General features: G+C 36.2%; 1 protein-coding gene across 5 annotated transcripts in view; it reads left to right on the plus strand.

Annotated features, from left to right (window-relative positions):
• Positions 1–22,407, plus strand: part of Hk (Hyperkinetic) — a 232,227-nt gene that overhangs the window by 205,633 nt on the left and 4,187 nt on the right. For 3 of the 5 annotated variants that reach the window (XM_067785798.1, XM_067785796.1, XM_067785799.1), the window contains one exon: positions 18,942–19,012. In XM_067785798.1, coding sequence (XP_067641899.1) covers positions 18,942–19,012 — 71 coding nt within the window. Of the gene's footprint in view, positions 1–2,892; positions 4,166–8,781; positions 9,878–18,941; positions 19,013–22,407 lie in introns of those variants that run through there. The other 2 variants (XM_067785800.1, XM_067785801.1) reach the window with 2 other exon arrangements.

Here is a 22,407-nt window from a genome sequence, read left to right on the forward strand (position 1 = left end):
CTTTAATTAAAAAAATTTAATAAAAACTCCCACTGAGGAAAGACACAAATGGAGAAGGGATGGGCTAGGTGCTTTTTATAAACTTTTGTTGGCACAGTCTGCCAAGAATTGGGGTCGGTAAAACCTCAATCATCAATTTTTATCACAGAGTGATAAGACTGAGAATTTAACCAGGCCACCAAGAGGAAATTAAATTGTTTTTTTTTTCTGTGAGATAGCCTGTAGAAATGGGTCTACACATGTAACGTAGCGTTACAATAGTAAGACCCCCACTGTAACCCTTTTTCGCCTACGCCTGAGATTATACAATACAAAGTATATCAACAGGCAGTCAACAGCAACAATTACATACCGATGCATCGAGTAGCATTCGACGACAACAATAATCACCCTTATCGCGAAGTTCACGCGGAAGTGTTCGTCTTCACTTTTTTTGTTCGGGTGAACTTTTTCCGCCTATCGGCAATTTCGGGCGAACAAAAGTTCACTTCGAAACAGCTGATGCTCTATTGTGAAATAGCAGTGAACAAATAATTTACTTGCAATTGTGTAAATTTTGTAAACAAGCATATATTTCCTTAAAATACAAGGTGAATAGGTGATAAGGTGAAATCTTTTTCGAACACGAAAAATTCCTTCGCCACCTGTGCGATAGGGTGAACAAAAACTGTGAATATTTTCGGGCGAAAAGAAAACTCGCGATAAGGGTGAATATATATAACACGGCGACCCACAGTAAATGGCAATTCACTGAAGCGCCAAATTAGCGGTTTATTTCTTACTCGCATCATAACAGAAGCAGTATAAAAGGAATGAATTTGCTGTTGGCACTTCATTCGTCGCAGGTTAGTCGGAGGAGGTCTCCCTCGCCGCCGCCACTGAGATAGCGTCCGCCTACAGGAAGCCGCCATAACCGAAAACATACGCTGGTAATCCTCCTGAAAAGGTAATAAATCCCAACATTCGAACGGACACTTCTCCCTGGCTACGCTACTGGTACACGCTCCGTCGCCCGATTATTGCCGTCGCCACACCCGCAGTTGCTACCACCGTTCGGCTGTTGCTGCACTGATTCGCCGATGCCGCTATTGGCTGATCCCCTACAATCTACCTGCCGGGAAATACGTCCGACACCGTCCATCCTCACCTACTCCTCCCGTCGCGCACTGCTACGGCCTGACCGTAGCCAACCACTGTCTTGGTGCGGTAAGCTGCTGCCATCCCTATCCTTCAAGCCGTGTGTGCGTGTGCATTCGTCATTAGTACATAAATACTGTGTTCTTATTAAGTTGGGGTTGGTGGAACCTCTACTCGGCTCTAGATTGACTGAGTGCTACCTCAGCCTTCGACGAAACCCACCTCATACATATCTATAATCAAACCAATTAGTGGAAATGTTTCTCAATGAATATCGAGTTCTAACAGCATGTCTAACTTTAAAGAACGACACATTAGTAAAAAATGGAATGGGATGAGATAAATACATGCTATTAGATACCTTTACTGTTGATAATCTTAATGTTAGACACAATGTGGACTTAACTTCAATACTGATCACAGCCGCTCACATACAAAAAGTTTTATTCAGAACTCAAAAACAGACTTCGGTTCAGTCGAAGTTGTATTTGTTGAACGCAATTGGAGAATTGTGACAGACTTGCCTTCTCTCTTAGATAGTACATTTTATTCTCCAAGGCCGTGAGATATTCGGAGGAGTATGGAAGGGAGGCAGGAGTATATTCTTCTGCTTGGGCGAGGTGAGCTCTAAGGTTGTCTATCGAAGCTACAATCAAAAGCTGCGTTAATATCTTCTTAGTTCAACACTGGGAAGCACAGAAAGCTGCCGTGATTTGACAGAATAAGATTTCAATAAAATAAGATTTCAGTAATCTCAAAATGCCTGTAGAGGTGCCTGCTCTTATACAGCAGGTGGGACTATAGATAATTTGTTGTGACCCATTTTTACTTGTAAACACTTCAGAATTTGCATTTACCTTTACTCTTAAAAACGGTTTCCTTTTCAAAAGCATAATTTGCAGCAAGGTATGAAACCGACTTAGTATGAGATTGTGGTATCGATTACGGGGTTTCGAAGTGTTTGCATTCCAGTTTTATTTACCTCCGTGAGTTCAACTGGTGCCCGAGAAGGGACCAGGGCGCTAAAAGTAATAAAAAAAATAAAAAATAAAATTAAAAAATGTAAGGCGCGATAACCTCCGAAGAGATCTAAGGTCAAGCTTCTCTTCCAATTTGCGTCGTGCTCCTCTTGATTTTCCTTACAAATTGGCCGGATGGGACCTACATGTTTTATGCCAACTCCGAGCGGCATGATGAGTTTTCACTAAGAGCTGTTCATGGCAGAAATACACCCGGAGCGCTCTGCCAAACACTGCCGAGGGGCGGCCTCGCTTAGGAAAATGTTCTTCTAATTGAAAAACCTTATTTCTAAAATATTGATGTTGCTTTGCCCGGGGTGTGAACCTAGGGCATACCGTGTGGTAGGCGGAGCACGCTACCATCACACCACAGTGTCCGCTAAAAGTAATAGGCCTGAAAAATTAAAAGTGCCGCCATCAACAAGCAATCTTGTTCGCAAGGCATGACTGTTTTATTTAAATGTTACTTAACCGATGGAAATTGGTTTTACTTATTGAAACTGGTTTTTTTTTTTTTTTTTTAGTCATAGTTCTGGTTGCAATTTCGGTTTCATTCTTTTTCTTTTTTCTATTTATGTAATTGGGTGCTTAGGCAATTAACTTTGATGTCAACTAAAAGTACAACAATATGAATTTACAAGTTTGTTGTAAACAATAAAACTGTGCAATAAACCAAACTGAAACATGGAACATAAACTAGGTATTTTTTCTTTCATTGCAAACAATTTTCAAGCAGCAAAAAATTAAAAGAGCAAAGCAGAGATTAGAAAATAAGCAATTGAAAAAAATCTGAAAAAAACGCAAATACAAAGGCAACAGCATAGAAAACACAACAAGTAGCAGCAATCATAAACTCTACTGAGCTTAATGCCCGAAAGAAAAGTGGTAAGAAATAGTTTGGAAGCTGAAGTCATGCTAAGTCAGACCAGTTCTTATTTTGTAGGAGCAACATTAAAACGTTTTGAAAAAAAAATTGCATATAAACAAAGTTCAAGCGAAAGTTAAAGTATTATACAATAAAAAACTTAAAATAAAAAACGTCAAGCAGCAAAACAAAACAAAGCCGTAAAAGAAAAATGAGAAGCAAAACTGCCTTAAAATATGCAACAAACTTTTAGCTATTTAAAAGCTTACTAAGTAGTCGTCACTAAGTATTCTATTAAAGTACAACAACAACGAGTAGAGTAGTGCAGTTTTCATTTAAGGTATTGCAATAAATATTAAAAGACAAAATCATAAGTGCAAAAACTAGAAAAATAATTAAAAAAAAAAGTAGAAAATATTTATAAAAAACTAAATAAGTTCCAAACTCGCAGGAGTTTCAAAGCAAACAAGTGATCAAATAGAAAATAAATAAAACTTTAGCTATAAATATTGATAAGAAAGTCGTCAAAACAACTGCACAAAAATAAAAACAAAATCAAAATTGATTGAAATAAAAAAGATTAAACATAAAAAATGGAATATCCTAAATAGAGTGAAAGTATCCAACTTTGGTAAATGGAATTTTTTAAGGAATTACGTTGTTCTTAAAAAGTGAATAATTGTTAATTTACATTATAACGAGGCGCATTAAAACTCATAATTTCGACTAACTAAATTAAAACTAACAATAAAATCTAAAAAGTGCTAAAAAAATGTCTTTCACCTTGTCAAAGAATATTTAAACACAACTTGCTCATCTTTGAAACATAAAAAGAAATTTAAAAAAATTAAATGATAAAACTCAATGCAAAACACCAACATACGGAAAAGCAGAGAATTAAAAAAAAAAATAATGCTACGAAAAAAAAAAATTTTAAAAAAACAAACGTCCAACTCTCAAATTAAATACTCCAGCAACAATGCTTCTTTGGTTATAAAAATTATAAAATTATAAAAAAAATGTAAATACAAACACGAGCTGATAAAAATCGTTGAAAACAATTTTTAAGCAAATAGATGAAACAATTGTGGGAATGCCATGCAATTCAATGATAATGAAAAAGATCACAATAGCGTACATAAAAGTATATAAATATCTAAAATTATTTTTTTGATGTGATTATTTGTGAGGGAAATCATATGAGTATTTTATTTTGCGATGCTAAAAATAAAATTTACTTCAATAAAATATCCCCAATTTTAAAGATATAACCCAATCAGCAAAGGCATGTGTTGTTATTTTTATTATACTCAGAGTATATTAAGTTTGATTGGATAACGGTTGGTTGTACAGGTATAAAGGAATCCAGATAGATATAGACTTCCATATATCAAAATCATCAGGATCGAAAAAATATTTGATTGAGTTGAGGCAAGTCCGTCCGTCCGTCCGTCCGTTAACCGATAACTTGAGTTAATTTTGAGGTATCTTGATGAAATTTGGTATGTAGGTTCCTGAGCACTCATCTCAGATCGCTATTTACAATGAACGATATCGGACTATAACCACGCCTACTTTTTCGATATCGAAAATTTCAAAAAACCGGAAAAGTGCGATAACTCATTACCCAAGTCGGATAAAGCGATGAAACTTGGTAAGTGGGTTTACCTTATGACGCAGAATAGAAAATTAGTAAAATTTTGGGCAATGGGCGTGGCACCGCCCACTTTTAAAAGAATGTAATTTAAAAGTTTTTCAAGCTATAATTTGGCAGTCGTTGAAGATATCATGATCAAATTTGGCAGGAACATTACTCCTATTACTATATGTGTGCTAAATAAATATTAGCAAAATCGGATAAAGAAAACGCCCCCTTTTAAAGAAAAAAAATTGTTTAAGTCAAATTTTAACAAAAAATTAAATATCTTTACAGTATATAAATAAATTATGTCAACATTTAACCCCAGTAATGATATGGAGCAACTAAATACAAAAATAAAAGAAAATTTCGAAATGGGCGTGGCTCCGCCTTTTTTCATTTAATTTTTCTAGAATACTTTTTATGCCATAAGTCGAACAAAAATTTGCCAATCCCTGTGGTAGGGGCATAGATTCTATGACGATAACTGTTTTCTGTGAAAAAGGGCGAAATCGGTTGAAGCCACGCCCAGTTTTTATACACAGTCGACCGTCTGTCCTTCCGCTCGGCCGTTAACACTATAACTTGAGCAAAAATCGATATATCTTTACTAAACTTAGTTCACTTTCTTATCTGAACTCACTTTATCTTCGTATTAAAAATGGATGAAATCTGAAAATTTCGAAAAATTACAAAAATGCCATAATTGTATACCAAAAATAGTGATTGGATTGGTTTATTGACGCAAAAGATAACTTTAGAAAAAACTTTGTAAAATGGGCGCGACACCTGCCATATTAAGTAGAAGAAAACGAAAAAGTTTTGCAGGGCGAAATCGAAAGCCCTTGGAATCTTGGAAGGATAACTATGCGTGGTATGACATATATAAATAAATTAGCGGTACCCGGCAGGTAATGTTCTGGGTCACCGTGGTCCACATTTTGATCGAATTCTCGAAAACGCCTTCACATATACAACTAAGGACCACTCCCTTTCTAAAACCCTCATTAATACCTTTAATTGGATACCCATATCGTACAAACACATTCTAGAGTCACCCCTGATTCACCCTTATTGCGATATCTCGAAAAGGCGTACACCTATAGAACTAAGGCCCACTCCTTTTAAAATACTCCTTAACACCTTTCATTTGATTCCCATATCGTAGAAACAAATTCTAGAGTCACCCCTGGTCCACCTTTATGGCGATATCTCGAAAAGGCGTCCACCTGTAGAACTAAGGCCCACTTCCTTTTAAAATACTCATTAACATCTTTCATTTGATTCCCATATCGTACAAGCGCATTCTAGAGTCACCCCTGGTCCACCTTTATGGCGATATCTCGAAAAGGCGTCCACCTGTAGAACTAAGGCCCACTTCCTTTTAAAATATTTATTAACACCTTTCATTTGATACCCGTATCGTTAAAACATATTCTGCAGTCACCCCTGGTCCACCTTTATGGCGATATCTCGAAAAGGCGTCCACCTATAGAACTAAGGCCCACTCCTTTTTAAAATACTCACTAACACCTTTCATTTGATACTCATATCGTACAAATACATTCTACAGTCACCCCTGGTCCACCTTTATGGCGATATCTCGAAAAGGCGTCCACCTATAGAACTAAGGCCCACTCCTTTTTAAAATACTCACTAACACCTTTCCTTTGATACTCATATCGTACAAACACATTCTAAGGCCACCCCTGGTCCAACTTTATGGCGATATTCCGAAATGGCGTCCACCTATAGAGCTATGGCACATTCCCTTTTAAAATACTCTTTAATACTATAACGAATTTACTGCAATTCCGCTTATTTGCAACCTTCTGCTAACGGTCGAATCACTAAACTGTTGAATAAATAACTCCAATATTCGATAATGCAAAATGGTCTTTATTAGACTACTTTCAAAATAACACTTCTATTGCTCGTGCCTCTACTGTTGGCGCTTTTATACCCTTCGATTGCCTCGTTCCATACTTCTAGGCGTTTCTAGAATTAAACTAGTTACTGCTATAAAATTATAACTACAGATGCACGTGTATAGCTTCTCATATGCGCGTGTATATGTGAGTGACACTTCCACAGATAAGATATTTGCATCTGTTTGTGCGTCTCTTCTCCGCTGCGTGTACGTACATATATGTAGACATAATGATTAATTTTTTTATGTAGATACAAGTGATTGCCTGCTTTATTGTTGTTGTGGCTTCATTTACTTAGCATCAGACTAGTGATTTGAGTATCACTTAGTGTCACTAATATCCGTCACAATACCTTCCATTTGATACCCATGTCATACAAACACATTCCAGGGTTACCCTAGGTTCATTTTCCTACATGGTGATTTTCCCTTATTTTGTCTCCAAAGCTCCCAGCTGAGTATGTAATGTTCGGTTACACTCGAACTTAGCCTTCCTTACTTGTTTTTATTTATTATCATGAAAATTGAATAGTACTGTAACGAATTTTGAGAAATTCTTGAATAGCCTGCTATCGTTTGAATCGCTAAACTGTCGAATAAATAACTCAAATATTCAGTATAACAAAAGGTTCTTTATTTATAACACTACTATGCTAGTAGCACTTCACAATTAAATTACTTGCGTACTTCACTTAGAACATGCTAAAATCAGACTGATCAAACCCATTCCTCAGATTGCGCTACTTTTGCTCTCAGTTCGCCTCGTTCACCTATTTCTCCCAGTGTACAGACCTCTCGGGTACAGGCGGCTTGAACACCTGTATACTCAGCTGCTCATTTAATTCTCGTGGAAACGAGATTTGTTAATTGCAAATGAGCGTCAGTTCGTAATAAGACTAGTCAAATTGTAGACAATATAAATAAATTGTAAATTAGAAAGCGTTGAATGTTAATGAGAGAGCGTCATATAGAAATTATAACAGTCAATTGTTAATGCGAAAGCGTAGCTATGATTCGAGAAGAGTAATTTATACATGAGAGAGCGTCAAATGAAAAAGGGAAAGCATTCTTTGTATTTAAAAATAGTCAATTAACAACAAGAACAGTTAAAACTGCAAAAGCCTATGGAAATGAGAAAAGTAAATTTTAAATGCGAAGGTATCACTTCGATATTAGGATAGTCATTTCTAATTGAGAAGTCATTTATCCATAAGAAAGCAAATTTTCTGAGCCAGTTGGAAATAGGAATAATCAACTGTAAGTGCGAAAGCAGCGTTTCAATATGAGAATAATCACTTATTTCTGAGAAATAGAAATGCCGAAGCATCATTTTTAATTCATTCTTTAAACCGGGAATAAAGATATATTATGTGGAAGTCTGTTTTCGTTTACTCCGAGTTTCGGAGACTGGGCACTCGGTTCGGCAGGCATCTACACTTTGCTGCAGTGGTCTTAATATTTACGTGCGACAGATTCTATCGGGCATACGATCGAATAACCGAATCCAGGCATGATTTATTTCTTATTCAAATTAACTCGAACGCACGTTGAAATATATATAGAGTAGGGTAGGCCAAAAAATATATAGTTCAGGACATCCAAAAAGATATCCTGTAAAAATTTCAGCTTTTTATTTTAATGTTAATAATACGTTCCCTCTAAGCCAAAACTCCTGGTTTGCCAATTTTTGTGTGCAAAATATCTCTCGATAGAAATTAAATTTTTGATTTGCACTGTTAAGTAGTTGGTTTTCAATATCCCTCGCGATATTTTTAGACGTTTTTCGGCAGTCGGCGGAAACTAGCAAACACGGAGTTTGGTTTTGGTGGAAAGGTAGCATTTTTAGAGGTGTCTCATCGTGACTTTAGTTTTTTCATTAAAATCGTGTGTGAAATGTCATACCATTTGAGATTGAACTTTCACCTTGAATAACTACTAAACGAGTCAAGTTGGCAACAAATCTTATGTGACTTTTTTGTTCGATTTCCTCTAGGAATTTGCATAGCAAGTAATTTTTGTATTAAGGGCACTAGCACACCATACTAAAAAGAAAAAAATCTGTTCTCTTGGTCTACCCTAATATACACAGATATAGGGGTTTGATCAGATGTATTTGTGTGATGTATTAATATACAAATTTTTAATAAAGAACAAATTCAGCAATATTTATGTCATATTCTAATAAAACCAGCAAATATTCCAACGAAGTCGGATATTCACAAAAATAAAACATAACCAACAAACGCCAGTCGAGTATGCAAATTTCATGGCATGTCAGTTTGCGTAAACAATGGACGAAAAAAAAACAACACACGACAGTGATATGAAGTGATATAACAATAACAAATAACAATGTGAAATAAAACCACAAAAAACTAAAAATTTAAAGGAAACTTAAAGAAAACATACAGTCGATTTAAATAATACGAGTTCAACAAAAAAAGAACAGAAAAACGTCAAGCAATTTAACACGCAAAACAATCAAATGAAACAATAAAGATTACGAAGTACGAAGAAAACAAACAACAACCACAACTCACACTAAATATAAATTGCAACGGCATGCCAGCAGCAATAAAACCATCCAAAAAACAATATTCACAATTACAACAAGAACCACAACAACAACAACAGCAAAACACCCACACGATGACCGCACACAATGAGAACAACGCAACAACTGCAACAATAGCGCATGCAAACAGTAGCAACACAACTGCCACCACAACGAATACAACAAGTCTGAATAACAGTCGTGGCGCTATGGACTTAAGTGTTAGCGTGCCATCTTCGTTACCGCCACTACAACCGCCACCACCTCCACCGCCTGCGCTAAGTAGTGGCAATTTGAGTATATTGAATGGTAGCATTGGCATTGTCAGCGCTTACGCTCATTCCTCGCACACATACGGTCATGCACCGGGCGCTGTCATGGCCAATGCCACCGCCGCCGCCATCAACGCCAGTAACGTCAACGCCAACGCCAAAACCACTATAACCTCGAATTACCAAATGCCTACATATGCCAATATATCCGTTATACCTTCGAATATCGGTGCTGCAGGCGGTGTCAACTCCAATCTACAGTTAGCGAATGCCGTTAACGCAAATGCACCCATTGCCGTTTTTATGGGTGGCGCATTGGTTGCAGGTGCAGCAGGAGCAGCAGCAACGAGTGCTGGTAGAGGTGGTGCTGGTGGTGGTGCACTTATTGTGGGTAACACAAATGATAACAACAACAATATGGATAATACAAGCGAAGAATCGAATGCGGTTACAATTTACAGGTAATGCAAGGGAAATAAAAGCAAGTGAATTGCCGAGTGTGGGTATGTACAGTAGTGTGCACTAAAATAGTGGCACTACTATTGAAGGGGCCGATTCTGAGAACTTTTCGAAATTGATTAATAATTATGTGCAAATTAGTTTTGCTGAGGTTTTAAAATTTCTGGAAAAAAAAAATTTAATAAAATTTCACAATATATTAAGGGTTGGAAAAGATGGGTGTTTTGATGTTTAAAATTCACAAAAATTTAATTCCCTGATTGTTTTTGAAGTACATTACCTATTCCCAAACATTTTAAGAATTTCAGATTTTAGAAACTTTTAGCTGAATTTCTTGTTTAAATTCGATTGTTCTAGGGCCTAATTATGTAACTCGAGCCGAAAGAAATTTCTTTCAGAATTGAAAATAAAAATGTATGCGATCTGACAGCTCTTATGACTGACAGCTGAATCGCATTTCCGTTCGAATCGAGTTGCAGAATAAGGCCCCTAAGTCGTTTGTTTTTCTCAAATTCGTAAAACTTCACTTTTTTTTAACCCAAAAGATCCTAATTATTTTAATAAAACGATTATAAAACTACCTGGCTTGAGCAATTTTAATCTGAACTTTTTTTAAATTTTGTTCTAAAATTACAAAAAAACGTATTTTGTTAAATTGAAAACAAATTCAATTTTCACAAACTCATGAACACCAGATTAAGCTTGGTCGTAGTTTTTATAATAGAAACTCCTGACTAATTCAAAAGTTTTATACAAAGATATCTCTTTAAAAATTTTGAAATGTGCTTCAAAAAGCAATGTTATTTTCAAAATTACTTACAATATAGTTCCTTAAAATTTTTTCAACAACTGTTTAATATTTTACCCTGTTTTCGAAAAGTTCAAAAATATTTTTCAGTTGAGAGCTTTATTCAAATGTTTTGTTTAATTATTTTTTTTTCATAAAAGTTGCTCAAAATTCAAAACTTTTTTCAAAAAAATGTTTTAATGATTTCCAAACTTTTTCAATAACTAGCTAACTTAGCTTCTTCTCAATACTTTAGTATCCTCAAAGTAATCAAATAAAGTTAAAACTGCTCTCTCTAAATTCATCTAAATGGCTCATACGAAAATGTTTCTCAAAACTCGTATATGTGTTTTAACTGGTAGCTGTCTTGACTTCGAAACTGTTTCGAATATACTTTGATATATTTTTTTCGAAGCGCCCGAAGTAATACCAGTTTCAGAAATTAAAAAAAAAAACAAATTTATATTTACCTTCAGCCTTAATTCCAATAGCCTTCAGGTAATTCCAATAAAACTTGAAAAAGATTTAACAGTAGCCGTACATGTTTGTAAGAAACTTAGCTCTCTTCATCTCGAAAAAGTGATCGAAAAAGTGAAAGTTTCCAAAATATTTTTATCTAATCTTTTCCATACATTAAAATACAATTTTCAATTCAGTTTACAAAATTTTGGAAATACTTGAAAAGTCGTAATTGGAAAGTTTTCTTCAAACTAAAGCTTACGATTTCTTCTCGAACACAAGCGAGATTTTCGAGACCCGAGAAATCGAGAACTCGACTTCTAGTGAGATTCTCGTGTCTCAAAGTACTCGTAAATCTCGTGAGCTTCTCGACATTCTTACTTAATCGCTGTATGGACAGTATTTGTTCACATGGTTTTTTTTTACTTGTGACTTTTTTGTTGATTATGTTGCTTCAATGACATTTATCTCAAAACATATTTATTATACATATAATTTTGTTCGCAACATTTTATTTTTAAAGGAGACATCAAGAACACGGCTTCTCGCGAGATTCTCGAATCTCGAATTACCCGTAAGGCTCGCGATCTCCTCGACTCTTAATTCAGTCGCTACATTGGCAACATTCTATATATTTCGGGGTTTTTTACTTGTAGTTTTTCGGACATTTTGGCTTGTGCTCCAGAAGAAATCGTAGGCTCTATATAAAACAGCCAATGAATCGATTAAGTTGAATGTCGACAAGCTTGCAAGCCTTACGAGTAATTCGAGATTCGAGAATCTCGCGAGCCTTACGAATAATTCGAGATTCCAGAATCTCGCGAGCCTTTCGATCTCGAACATGTTCGAGAAATCGTAAGCTCCAATTCAAACCGAATGCTATACTTTTTGGTTTTCGAGATATTAAGCTAAAAGCTTAACAAATATTTAAAATTCGACTATTTGTAGCACATTTTTTCTCTTCATCGCAAGAACAAACTTTGGATCTTTTTTATATTTCGAAAGTTTTAGTGGAAAGTTTTCTTCAAACCGAATGCTATACTTTTTGGTTTTCGAGGTTACTTTCTGTTAACCTTGAAGCTTTTTTTAAGTTTTTAAACTTTTCGAAATTTCAAACACAATTCGAAATTTTAAATAAAATTTAAAAGAAATATTTATTGTTATTGATTTCTTCGAAAGGGTAAAAGCTAGAAAATTTTGGAGCGATTTTGTTCGAAATTGAACACTAAAGTTGGCACAACGCCGCGGCCGATTTTATTTTTAGTTTGTGGTGCGATTTTTTTTTTGTCGCAGCTGTGCATTTGAAAAGAAAAACACAATTTTGAGGCAGCAATAAGCAAACACGTTTGCAAATTGCCGACAATTAAATTGTGTTGCATTTACACAACGTTTTACATATCTACATAACGTTTAAAGCAGACCAAGTAAAACGATTGAAAAGTTATCGGTTGTTTTGCCCTTTGAACGTGCTTTTATGTTCCTTTATATTGTCTCACATTTCAATTACTTAAATGAAGCAGTGAGTACGAAGTGTTACCGTTGGAAATGGTACTAATGGAGTTATATTTGCATGCGATTTCTGTTTTCTTTACTTTTAAGTTGAAAGTACGCAGTGCGAGCAGTTGGCGGTATTCACGCAAGCGTAGCTTTTTGGTCATGTGGCTGTATTTTTCTACATATTTAAAAAAGGCAAACTACATTAGAAAAACATAAATATTTAGCAAATAATTTGGGACTGAGGCTGAAATAAACAGTATATAGTGCCTAAAGGGTCCCAGAACAATACAAAAATGGTTCCGAAATAGCTCTTAAGTGACCCTTAAAACAGTAGCAAGTGATTAAGCAATTACACAGCGGTCACGACATAGTCCTGATATAATAATTAAAACAATGTGACCCACAGTTTGTATCTTTATCCAGCACAATATAATAGAGTATTTAGTAACGTTTGAAGTGTAGTTTAAAAATTATTCTCTCCAAGTGGAACCACTACTCCAAAACAAAAACCATAGCCCGCAGATCCTTCCAGACTATTTGTTATCTGTATATCGATCGCAACCAAATCTCTACAGTAGTGGCATGATAGAGGCCAAACACCTATATTTTAATATCCAAATTAAAAAATCGATAAACTCTTTTTTTACGCACCACCATTTGTACATGAACGTGAGCGTTGTACAAAGATTGGTATATAAATATTTACTTGAGTCAAAAGTATAAACCAGGTCTTGGGAGCCAGAATGCACAACCAAGATATGATTTCCAAATGTTCCGACACATTTGAGCTCAAATATGAGTGCGAGATAGACCTACTTTTCGAAAAAAAACCGTTCGCCCAAACAAAATAATTGCCTTGTCTGCAGTCGCGGATATTGTCAGAGAAACTAAAACCTCACCTTGACATCTTAATCCGACGGAGCTTATCGGTTTACGACATTGCAGAAGACTCAGAACATTGACCTGAGATGACGCCCTCAAAGACACTCCGAAAAAAGGGGAGACAATCACGCAAAGCCACAATTTTGCATTGCAGGTTTAATGATTACCTCCGAAGTGGAGCTAGGAGTGGGACACATGGTAGCCACACTTGTACCAAAAGCGCTGAAGATATTGATTAATCAACGGCTGCAGCTATTTCAGAACCATCTACGACTGAACCAGTTAAGAACGCGTTCAGTATATCTAAAAAGGGAGGAATTAGCCATATCCTAGAACATTCCAATGTTGGAAGTGTAAGTTGAAAGTACTAAGGGACTAAGGCACGAAGGAACTGAATTAGAGCTAGTACTAGTTCGAAGCCTCTTAGTTCGATAGTTGTGCGCTAGTTCGGAACTAGTGCCATTCGGTGCAGGGTATTCTAACTAAAGATTTCATAACGATGCTCGCTTCCTATCCAAACATCGCCAGAAGAACCTTTAGACCTCACAATCGTTCTAGTTGATTCACAATATGTTTCTAAAACTAATAGTGTATTCCTTCTTTTTTCTGCGGGCATAGCCCAATGGACGACATAGGGAGTGGTCTACCTCGTTTTATCCATTTCGGAGCCGTTCCTCATCATATCATCAACAAGTTTCTTTCCTTCTATATTTGTGTGCACGGCGTCTAAACAAATGGATAACATATGAACGATAGCCTTGATCTGCTCGACTGCTGATTGACCTCAACTCGTTTCATACGAGACCATGGCTTATATCAGCATATCTTGAGACTGGAAAAAATATTTCGCCTAATATTTTTAAAAACCACCTTGGTTTCAATTTCAAAATTCTTACAAGTTTTTTCTTAAAATGGAAATTTGCTAAAAATTGCAACTGTTATTTTTCTGTTCGCTGCTTTATATGTATGTAGAATCTACGCACTCTGCCATTGCTTGAGCCTTCTGCAACAGAAATTTAAAATGTAAATTAAAACGATGTCATCAATGCCAGCGCTGTTACCGTTATGAACTACTTTTGCTGACAACAGTAAAAATTTGCTTACAGACTGTACCATTGTGCTTTCACTATTTTGTTGGTTTGTTCGCAGAGATGAGCGGCAGTAACAGTGATTGTACTATATTATTATGTTTTTTAATGCCCTTTAGAGAAACTCGCTGTAATTAGGTTAGTATCAGTTCAAAATTTACATACTTCCCGATTAGTTATAGATCTTATTTTTTTGTGCACCCGCGTTGAACAATTTCTTGCTCATTTAGAAGAAGAAGAGGGCAATGATTTTAAAAAGTAGTACTTCATGACTCGAGGTTAGCATCGCAGCTTCATAGCTTCGCTCACAGCTAGCACCCAGCATGAACACACCACAATAGATCCTTTTTCTCTTCTCCTGTTTGGGTGCAAAGTATCACCAATTACGAATAATATTCTCGTGCTTCAAAGTTTAACAAGCAAAAAGCTATCGCCTAGCAATTAGATTGTTAAACTATATAAAAACAAGATTTTGCCACAAAATCCATTTAAATGATTCCTTAAACAAGCTTTATGCAAATCATGCTAGCATGAAAGTAGTTGAGCGTGTATAAGTTAATGTAAACTGGGGCAAAAACGAATATCTTGAACTGTAAAATTCACATGTCGCTTGGGCAAACATAAGTACACACACTACAAAATCTAATGCATACAAAGTCATATGTATGTGAGTGTATTTTTCTCTGTGTGCATCAACAAATTTAAACAACAAAAATGGCAAAGCACATAAACTGTTTTTAGAAAGGAGTCAGCAAAACAAAATTAGCTGTTTCAAAATTGAAACGAAAAGCTTCTACTTGTGCAGTTTTGACATAGTCAAAGTAACAAAATGAAAGACGAATGATTATCTTATTTATGTCGTAGACTTTATAGTCTACACAGACGTCTCAAAAGTGGAAAAGGACGCTCGGACTGGGCTTTTCTCGCAGCATCTACAGGTATATCAGTCGAGCTCTATAACTTAGAAGAAACCGCAATACTGCTCCAGGACACTAAAGCCTTAACGGTCTTCGATATACGTTGACAGTCAGGTTGCCTTAAAGGTACTAAAACCTAGTTTAACAAAATCGAATATCATGCGTGAAAGGAGAGGTAGATTGGGAATACAGTTGCTGATACAATGAGCAAGAATGTTTCCAATGTGTATATAAACAAGATGAATAAATTCGCATGACCTCCACTGAGGTATCTTTCGAGAAAAACTGAGGAATACAATAGGACAACGCACTTGCTGTAGAACAACCATGACGATTGTTAGCTCTCAAGATCGTTATAGCTACGTATGGCTCGGACAGTTACAAACTTCCAACCAAACCAAACAAGTCTGTATTAAGAGTACTTACGAGCTTCTTTGAGAGGAGCATGCTATTGCACAGATGCCAACGAGCTGCTGTAGCTGTCACTTTATCAGTTAATGTTCAGAACTGCATACAATATTTCTAGAGGCACGGTTTATCGGTAGCCTGGCGGAGGTACGGAATATGGATTTTTATCTTCTACTGAAGTTCAAATGGAAAAGCAGGTGATTTAATGAAATCTTATTTAGAAATACCTTTTTCGACGAATGTGCCTCCACCCAACACTCAACGAGAGCTTTCACAATAGACAAAAATATCACCTAGTGGAAGTGTGGGATAATTGCTGCCGTCGGTGCAATCCTGAGTCCGTGGATTATGAGACTGCTCCAAATTTTGAAATCAGCATTGCCAATAACGTATCAAAAAGTGATTTATGTAAGCAAACTATTGAACCACTCCAAAAAAGCATTTAGCACGATTGCGCTAACACATTGCGTTGAAGGCGGCTATGGCGCAGAATCTACGGTATCAGCGACAAAATAAAATGGCGGCATTACCCAGCCGTCATCTGATCTCCAAACAAATGTCCAATTGATGCACTAAATTACGATCTGTGACTGTTAAGACAAGAACAATTTATTAATATATTTTTTTTATGAAGAAGAATTCCAAAAGTACATTTAAACAAATTACCACAATAACTGCTCGCCAATCAGTTGAGCAGTTGCACTGACCACTCGAAGTATTCATTTACGCCAAAGCACTCAATAATTCTTTTAAATATTACAACACACTTATGTATGCGTGTATATGGGCAGGTGAGTAAAAAGTTAATCAAAATATTAAATTTTCTACCCGGACCATTATTGTAACTTCTAACCGATGGGCATTTTGTGAGCGCTATCAGCGAATGCGAAAATGTTGTGTGAGGGTGGAAATGGGGGTGAGGCTGGCAAAAAAAAAAACATATATAAAATTTCCGTTTAAAATTCACGACGAAGGTCGCAAAGTCTGAAATTTTAATCGTTTGACGGATTAACCGTTCATGGCTTGCGTGCGTGTTGTGCAGTTTTTGCGTGCGAAACCAATTGCAATGAAGTCCAACCCCACCAACTGCTGGAAAGTACAAGTGGATAATTGCTGGATTATTATTTCATTTCTTGCTTTGCAAGCGCTCAGCATATTAAATATGTATTTGATGTGTTTTCTCCAACGACTATTAGGGTAGTCAATAGTGATATGGAATTATTTTTTTTAAAGTATTTACTTCAAGGACATCTACAAAAAATCAACCGTAGACTACAAAGGCAATTTTGCTCGCACTTCTAGTGGGCGCCACTCATGTCCGTACCCTTGCACTCAGTCTTCGGGTTTCCTCAGCGGAGACACCTAAAGCAAGGTTGCATATTCGCTCGCAGTTTAATTCTGCACTGTACACAGCCGATAGGAACTTTACCCCTTTTCAGTAGGACGTTACCAAGATTCTCGTCTACTTCGATAACCGCCACTTTTTTGTTCTCTTTGGTTCGCTGCGTGGTATCTTCTTATCCAACCTTTTTTCTGAAAGCGTCTTAGACTGCTATCTCAGTTGTAAGGCAGTCTAAGTTAGTGCCTAATACTCGCTACCCTATGCTCGTGACAAGCTATTAGATTTCTTCAACCTTTTCTATCGCGTATGGTTATTGCAGTGCGCTGTTTCTGTAAGTACGTCACAAGATTTTGTTTTTCAAACAATCCAAATCATTCATTTCCTCTTGCTTTTTGCCCAATGCGCTGCACTCCCCTGTAATTTAGACCCTTACATGCCAACCTAATATAAACGCACGCAAGTCATTGAATTTGCTGCGTGAAAACCTAACTCGATTTCCAATTTTTGTTCTGCGTGACATTTAGATTTGACGTTTGCATACATGTTTTACATTATCGCAACGCATACTTATTTCGGTTAAGGCAAAAAACGCCGGTTGTTTCTGTGCGCTAAGAAAACGCAATGCGGTTTTATTAGGTTGGCATGTTAAAAAACCGATGCGGCCTCTTCGATCAGAGTTGTGCTGTTCTTTACATCTTTGGACACGGCCGTCTGCTCGAGGATAACTTCCTAATTCTCGTGCATTACTGATAACGCGTATTCCAGCAGCTCGCTCTGATTCTTCGTTTCGGTGGTTGTACGTCCCGATGAACTCTTAGGGGAGTCGTCTATTTGTCCTGCTCAAAGATTCAGAGGGTGAAAACATGTCCCCTTGACCAGGGGACATGAACATCGCTTCGTCGCTTTTTTCTTTCGTTTTGGTTGGCTTTAGTACTAATTTGTACTGTTGGTCTTCCTTTATCTCAGCACCACCATGGTTTGGGTGGATGTTTCGGAAAGGTGTTAACCTTTTTACTAAGGTGGCAGGCAACCTACATTTTGAGCCCATTGCATACTCTTCAAAATCGTATTTACAGCTCTGGTCAGCAGAATTTTACTGATCGCGATCCTGTGGATGCTTGACGAAGTGTTTAGGATGGCATACTAACGAGCTACCGCCAGAATTTTAAAGTGTATTGCTTTTCGACCTACACAATCTGATCTGTCGACTGGGTATACTCTTTTTTAATCGCCCTTGGTACTTAACTTCACTTACATGATTTGTTTTGACTTAACGCACAGTGACTCTCTGGCATACACTCCGGTACAATACAGTACATTATACTACGGTTTTGTACAGTACAGTACATTAGAACAATACACTACGACACGGTACAGTGCAATACTCGTACACTAAAGTACACTACCATACGGAGGGAAAATGCACCACAGTGGGGTACAGTACAGTACATTATGGTAAGTTGATTTAATTTTTAAGGTTTTTATAAAATACTATTTCTACCCTCCTCGCTACATATCGGAAGTCAAATGATTTTTTGTATTTAAATAAATGTTTATGAGTCACCGTACTTCAAGTCAACTTTCAACTTAAATCCACTTCCGCAAAATAAATTATAGTTTGTTTATTATAATTCATCAAATATTTACTAACATGGTTATTTTGCTGTTTTCCCTTTACAATTACAGGTGCCGGGCCCCAATTGCGTCACTTGATTGTATGGAGGAGTTCAGTGGTACGGGAGGTCATCTTGATTTCGGTATCGAATTTCTCACTACCAATTTTTTGCCGCTTGTACTTGTGTTCTAATTATAATTAGTGTTCTCATTTAGTTTCCATGAGTTTTTTGTATGTAAACTTGTGTTTTAACAAGTAATGCTCAAGTATCTTTTCGAAAAAGGAGTAGATTTGTCGAATTTTTCGGTTTTGAAAGTAGAGCTGGGCAGCAATTATGTGAAGGTGTGAAATGAAAACAAAATGTGAAACAAAAATATACCCAATTGTATGAACATTTTTTCCGTCATTATATTACAGAACTAGAAGTCCCCCATGAGTTGAATGGAATTACTCTTAATTGATCAATTACCAGAACCTGTCATTTCGAATGTTTCGTTTCTCTGAAAATAGTTTCAAAACTAATAACCTATTTTTTCTTATTCCTTATAAAATAACTTGAATAAATGTTTGTATGACTTAATTCACTATAATTAAACTTTCATTTCCATGTCATGAAATTTTAAAAATTTAATTACTTTAAGAATCTTTTTAAAGACTTGAAAACACTCTTACTGCAGTCTTAAGTAAATAATAATCTCTATCAATCATCGATTATTGTAATTGCATTCACCCAGCTCTGTTAATATCTAAAAGATACATATTTGAAAAATTTGTTTTTGTTTTTGGTTTTGTGTTCATGTCAAATGAATTTGTTTGTTGATTCTCAATATTTAGCTCATTCATTCGTTCAATCATTAAACCATTTAATCATTATTAATTAATCAATAATGTTCGTGTTGTTTAAATATTTAGATTTCGTTTATTGTAAATGTCTTTGTCAATCCAAAAACATTCAATGAATGTAGCTCAACCCTCGTTCTAGGTAAAGTTTATTAAAAATTCATGTCAATTCATGACATTTGAGGTTATGTAATTTGTATTTTAATTCGATGTGCATCGATATGCACATTAAATATGAGTTATGTAAACATAATCAAATTTCAAATTTAAATTAAATTTTATGCTCAATGCTGTGTTAGATTTTTATTTTTAATTTTAAATAATTAATTTTTGTCGATACACCTACGTAATGTTTACACAATACTGTGTTCATAAGGAATAAAAGCCTAATTTAACATAAGTCACAAGAAATAACACCGTGATTTGACATACGCAAAATGTGATATTTTGCCTTATTTTAATCTACCACAAGATTTCATCGACAACGATACTGAAAAGCATAAGCTGTTATTTTTCATGACCACAAATTTGTGTATATTTTTGAGTAAGAAACTTTGTGTGCGAAATTTATCTGTAATATATCGACTTCTGGAGTGTCAGCCTATCTGACTTCCGTTTCGAAAACGCTCTATTTCAGAAAACTTTTGAATAACGCCCCATTTCAGAACTTGTTTTAAAAGCACCATATCTCAGAATTCTTCTAAAGAACGCTCTGTCTCAAAAACGCCTTATCTGAACCCCAGCTCAATACATATTCACCGTTATTATGGTTATGAACTTCGACCATCAATCACTTCGTATCGTCATCAACGTCACGTCAATGCGGAATGGGTACTTACTAAAACAATATATTGACGTTGATGTGTTATCGATAATTTTATAGAAAAGCTATGATCCCTTTACTTTTGACAATTGTTTATTTACAATTTGTTCAGTGGTTATTCGGTAATTAGTGTAAACTTTCTGATTTAAAATGTTTTCCGTATCGGACAGTGAAACTTCGAGTGATGACGAGTGCAAGGAGATGTTACTTCCCCAAAGAAAAGAGATGCGTCAAATGTCTGACATTTTAAATTTGCCAGATAGGAAGTTTGTACTATAATTACTCCATGCATGCATGTATGGAGTACTCGCTGCGGACCAAGTGAGTGCTCGAAAATTAACTACAATTCATACAAAAAATATGGTCTAATTAACATTGCGATGTCCTAGGACTGGACCATATACTCCAGCTCAGCATTACATCAGAGTACTCCAGTGCGACACCAGTCGACCGCATGATTCAACGATTTTTGCAGGGCAATTCTCCATTCCGGGCAAAATATAACGAATTTATTTAAAATTTGTTGTGCCCCCCTGTTAAACCCCTTTGGCAAGGGTTGGATTCTTTTCCAATTTTGCAACAAACTCCGTGAATTGGGTGCTGTTGATTATTTTTACTATTTTCTGAAATTTAATTAGAAATAAAGAAATAACGTGTGTTTATATGAATAAATAAAGCTTATTTTACGAATTTTTAATAACGGAATTCCGTAAACCAAAAACTATGTTGGCAAATTTTGCGTGACGTCACGTCAACGCAACTTCAATATTGTTTTAGCCGATACCAAAAAAAGCATCAACACCTGTCACTACTTATCGACTTTGACAACGCCGATACCAATTCATGAGCATCGACACTAATTTTCTCACTATTGACAACCATAATAGGGGTGATTGGCATTAGCTGGGGCATTTATAACAAAAAATTCTGAGAAAGGCGTTTTTGAAACGGCAGGCGGGTTAAGGTGATATTCCACTCAGTAATCAGTATAATTTTTTTGGAACGGTTGTTAGTATTAAGAATCTGGTTAATTCCTTTAACTTTCCTTAACACATTGGATGCCAATGTAACACGAGTAAAGTTCTAAAATTGATCTCTTCACCATATTTCAGTAATGACCATAGTGCTACCAGATTTTTTTGGACGACCAAAAGGGACAGACCTAATTTAGGTTCAGAGCTTTTGTTACTCCTTAACTCCTTAACTTTTTTTTTCAAAGGCTCATCTAGCAATGATGATTAGGATTTTAATTGGTCACTGCCCATTCCGAGTAAATGCGGTACGACCTAACGTACTGAAAACCCCATCTTGCTGCAGCTATATGGAGGATGACTAAGTGGAATCATTGAGACATTCCATGCTTGACTGTGCAGCTTTTGCCGGAACTAGGCATCTAAGATCTTTGAAAGAGAGTCGAAAGAGGTCCAAGTGAGCTTACACGGCCGTGTTGGCTACGAATCAAGGCGCACATCATCATCATTAAATGGCGCTTAACTGCCTCAGCGATTTTGGCCTGTTCACAACGTAGGCTATTCTTGTTTCGCGATAACTGGCGCCGAATAGGAGCATAAAAGGGAAGGTAAAGTCTCCACCTGCCTCTGCCAAATGACGGTGTCGATTGAAACACTTTTTTGGCCGCATAACATAACACAGGGCCATAAACTTGCCAGAGAACTTTTCTTTGGAACACTCCAAGCCTTCTCATCCTTTCTCTACAGCCTTCATGATTTCCAGGTATTAACATGCGTAACTTGAGTGTGATTTTTGTTTGTGGAAAGAGGACTTTTCTTTTCAGTTGCTTACTCAAGTCGGTTGGCAAGAATTATTCTCCGTTTCCAGCGTTCAACCATTTTTCGAAGATCACACTCAAAATA

This window comes from Eurosta solidaginis, chromosome 4 (assembly GCF_040869045.1).
Source record: "Eurosta solidaginis isolate ZX-2024a chromosome 4, ASM4086904v1, whole genome shotgun sequence".
Lineage (NCBI taxonomy): Eukaryota > Metazoa > Arthropoda > Insecta > Diptera > Tephritidae > Eurosta > Eurosta solidaginis.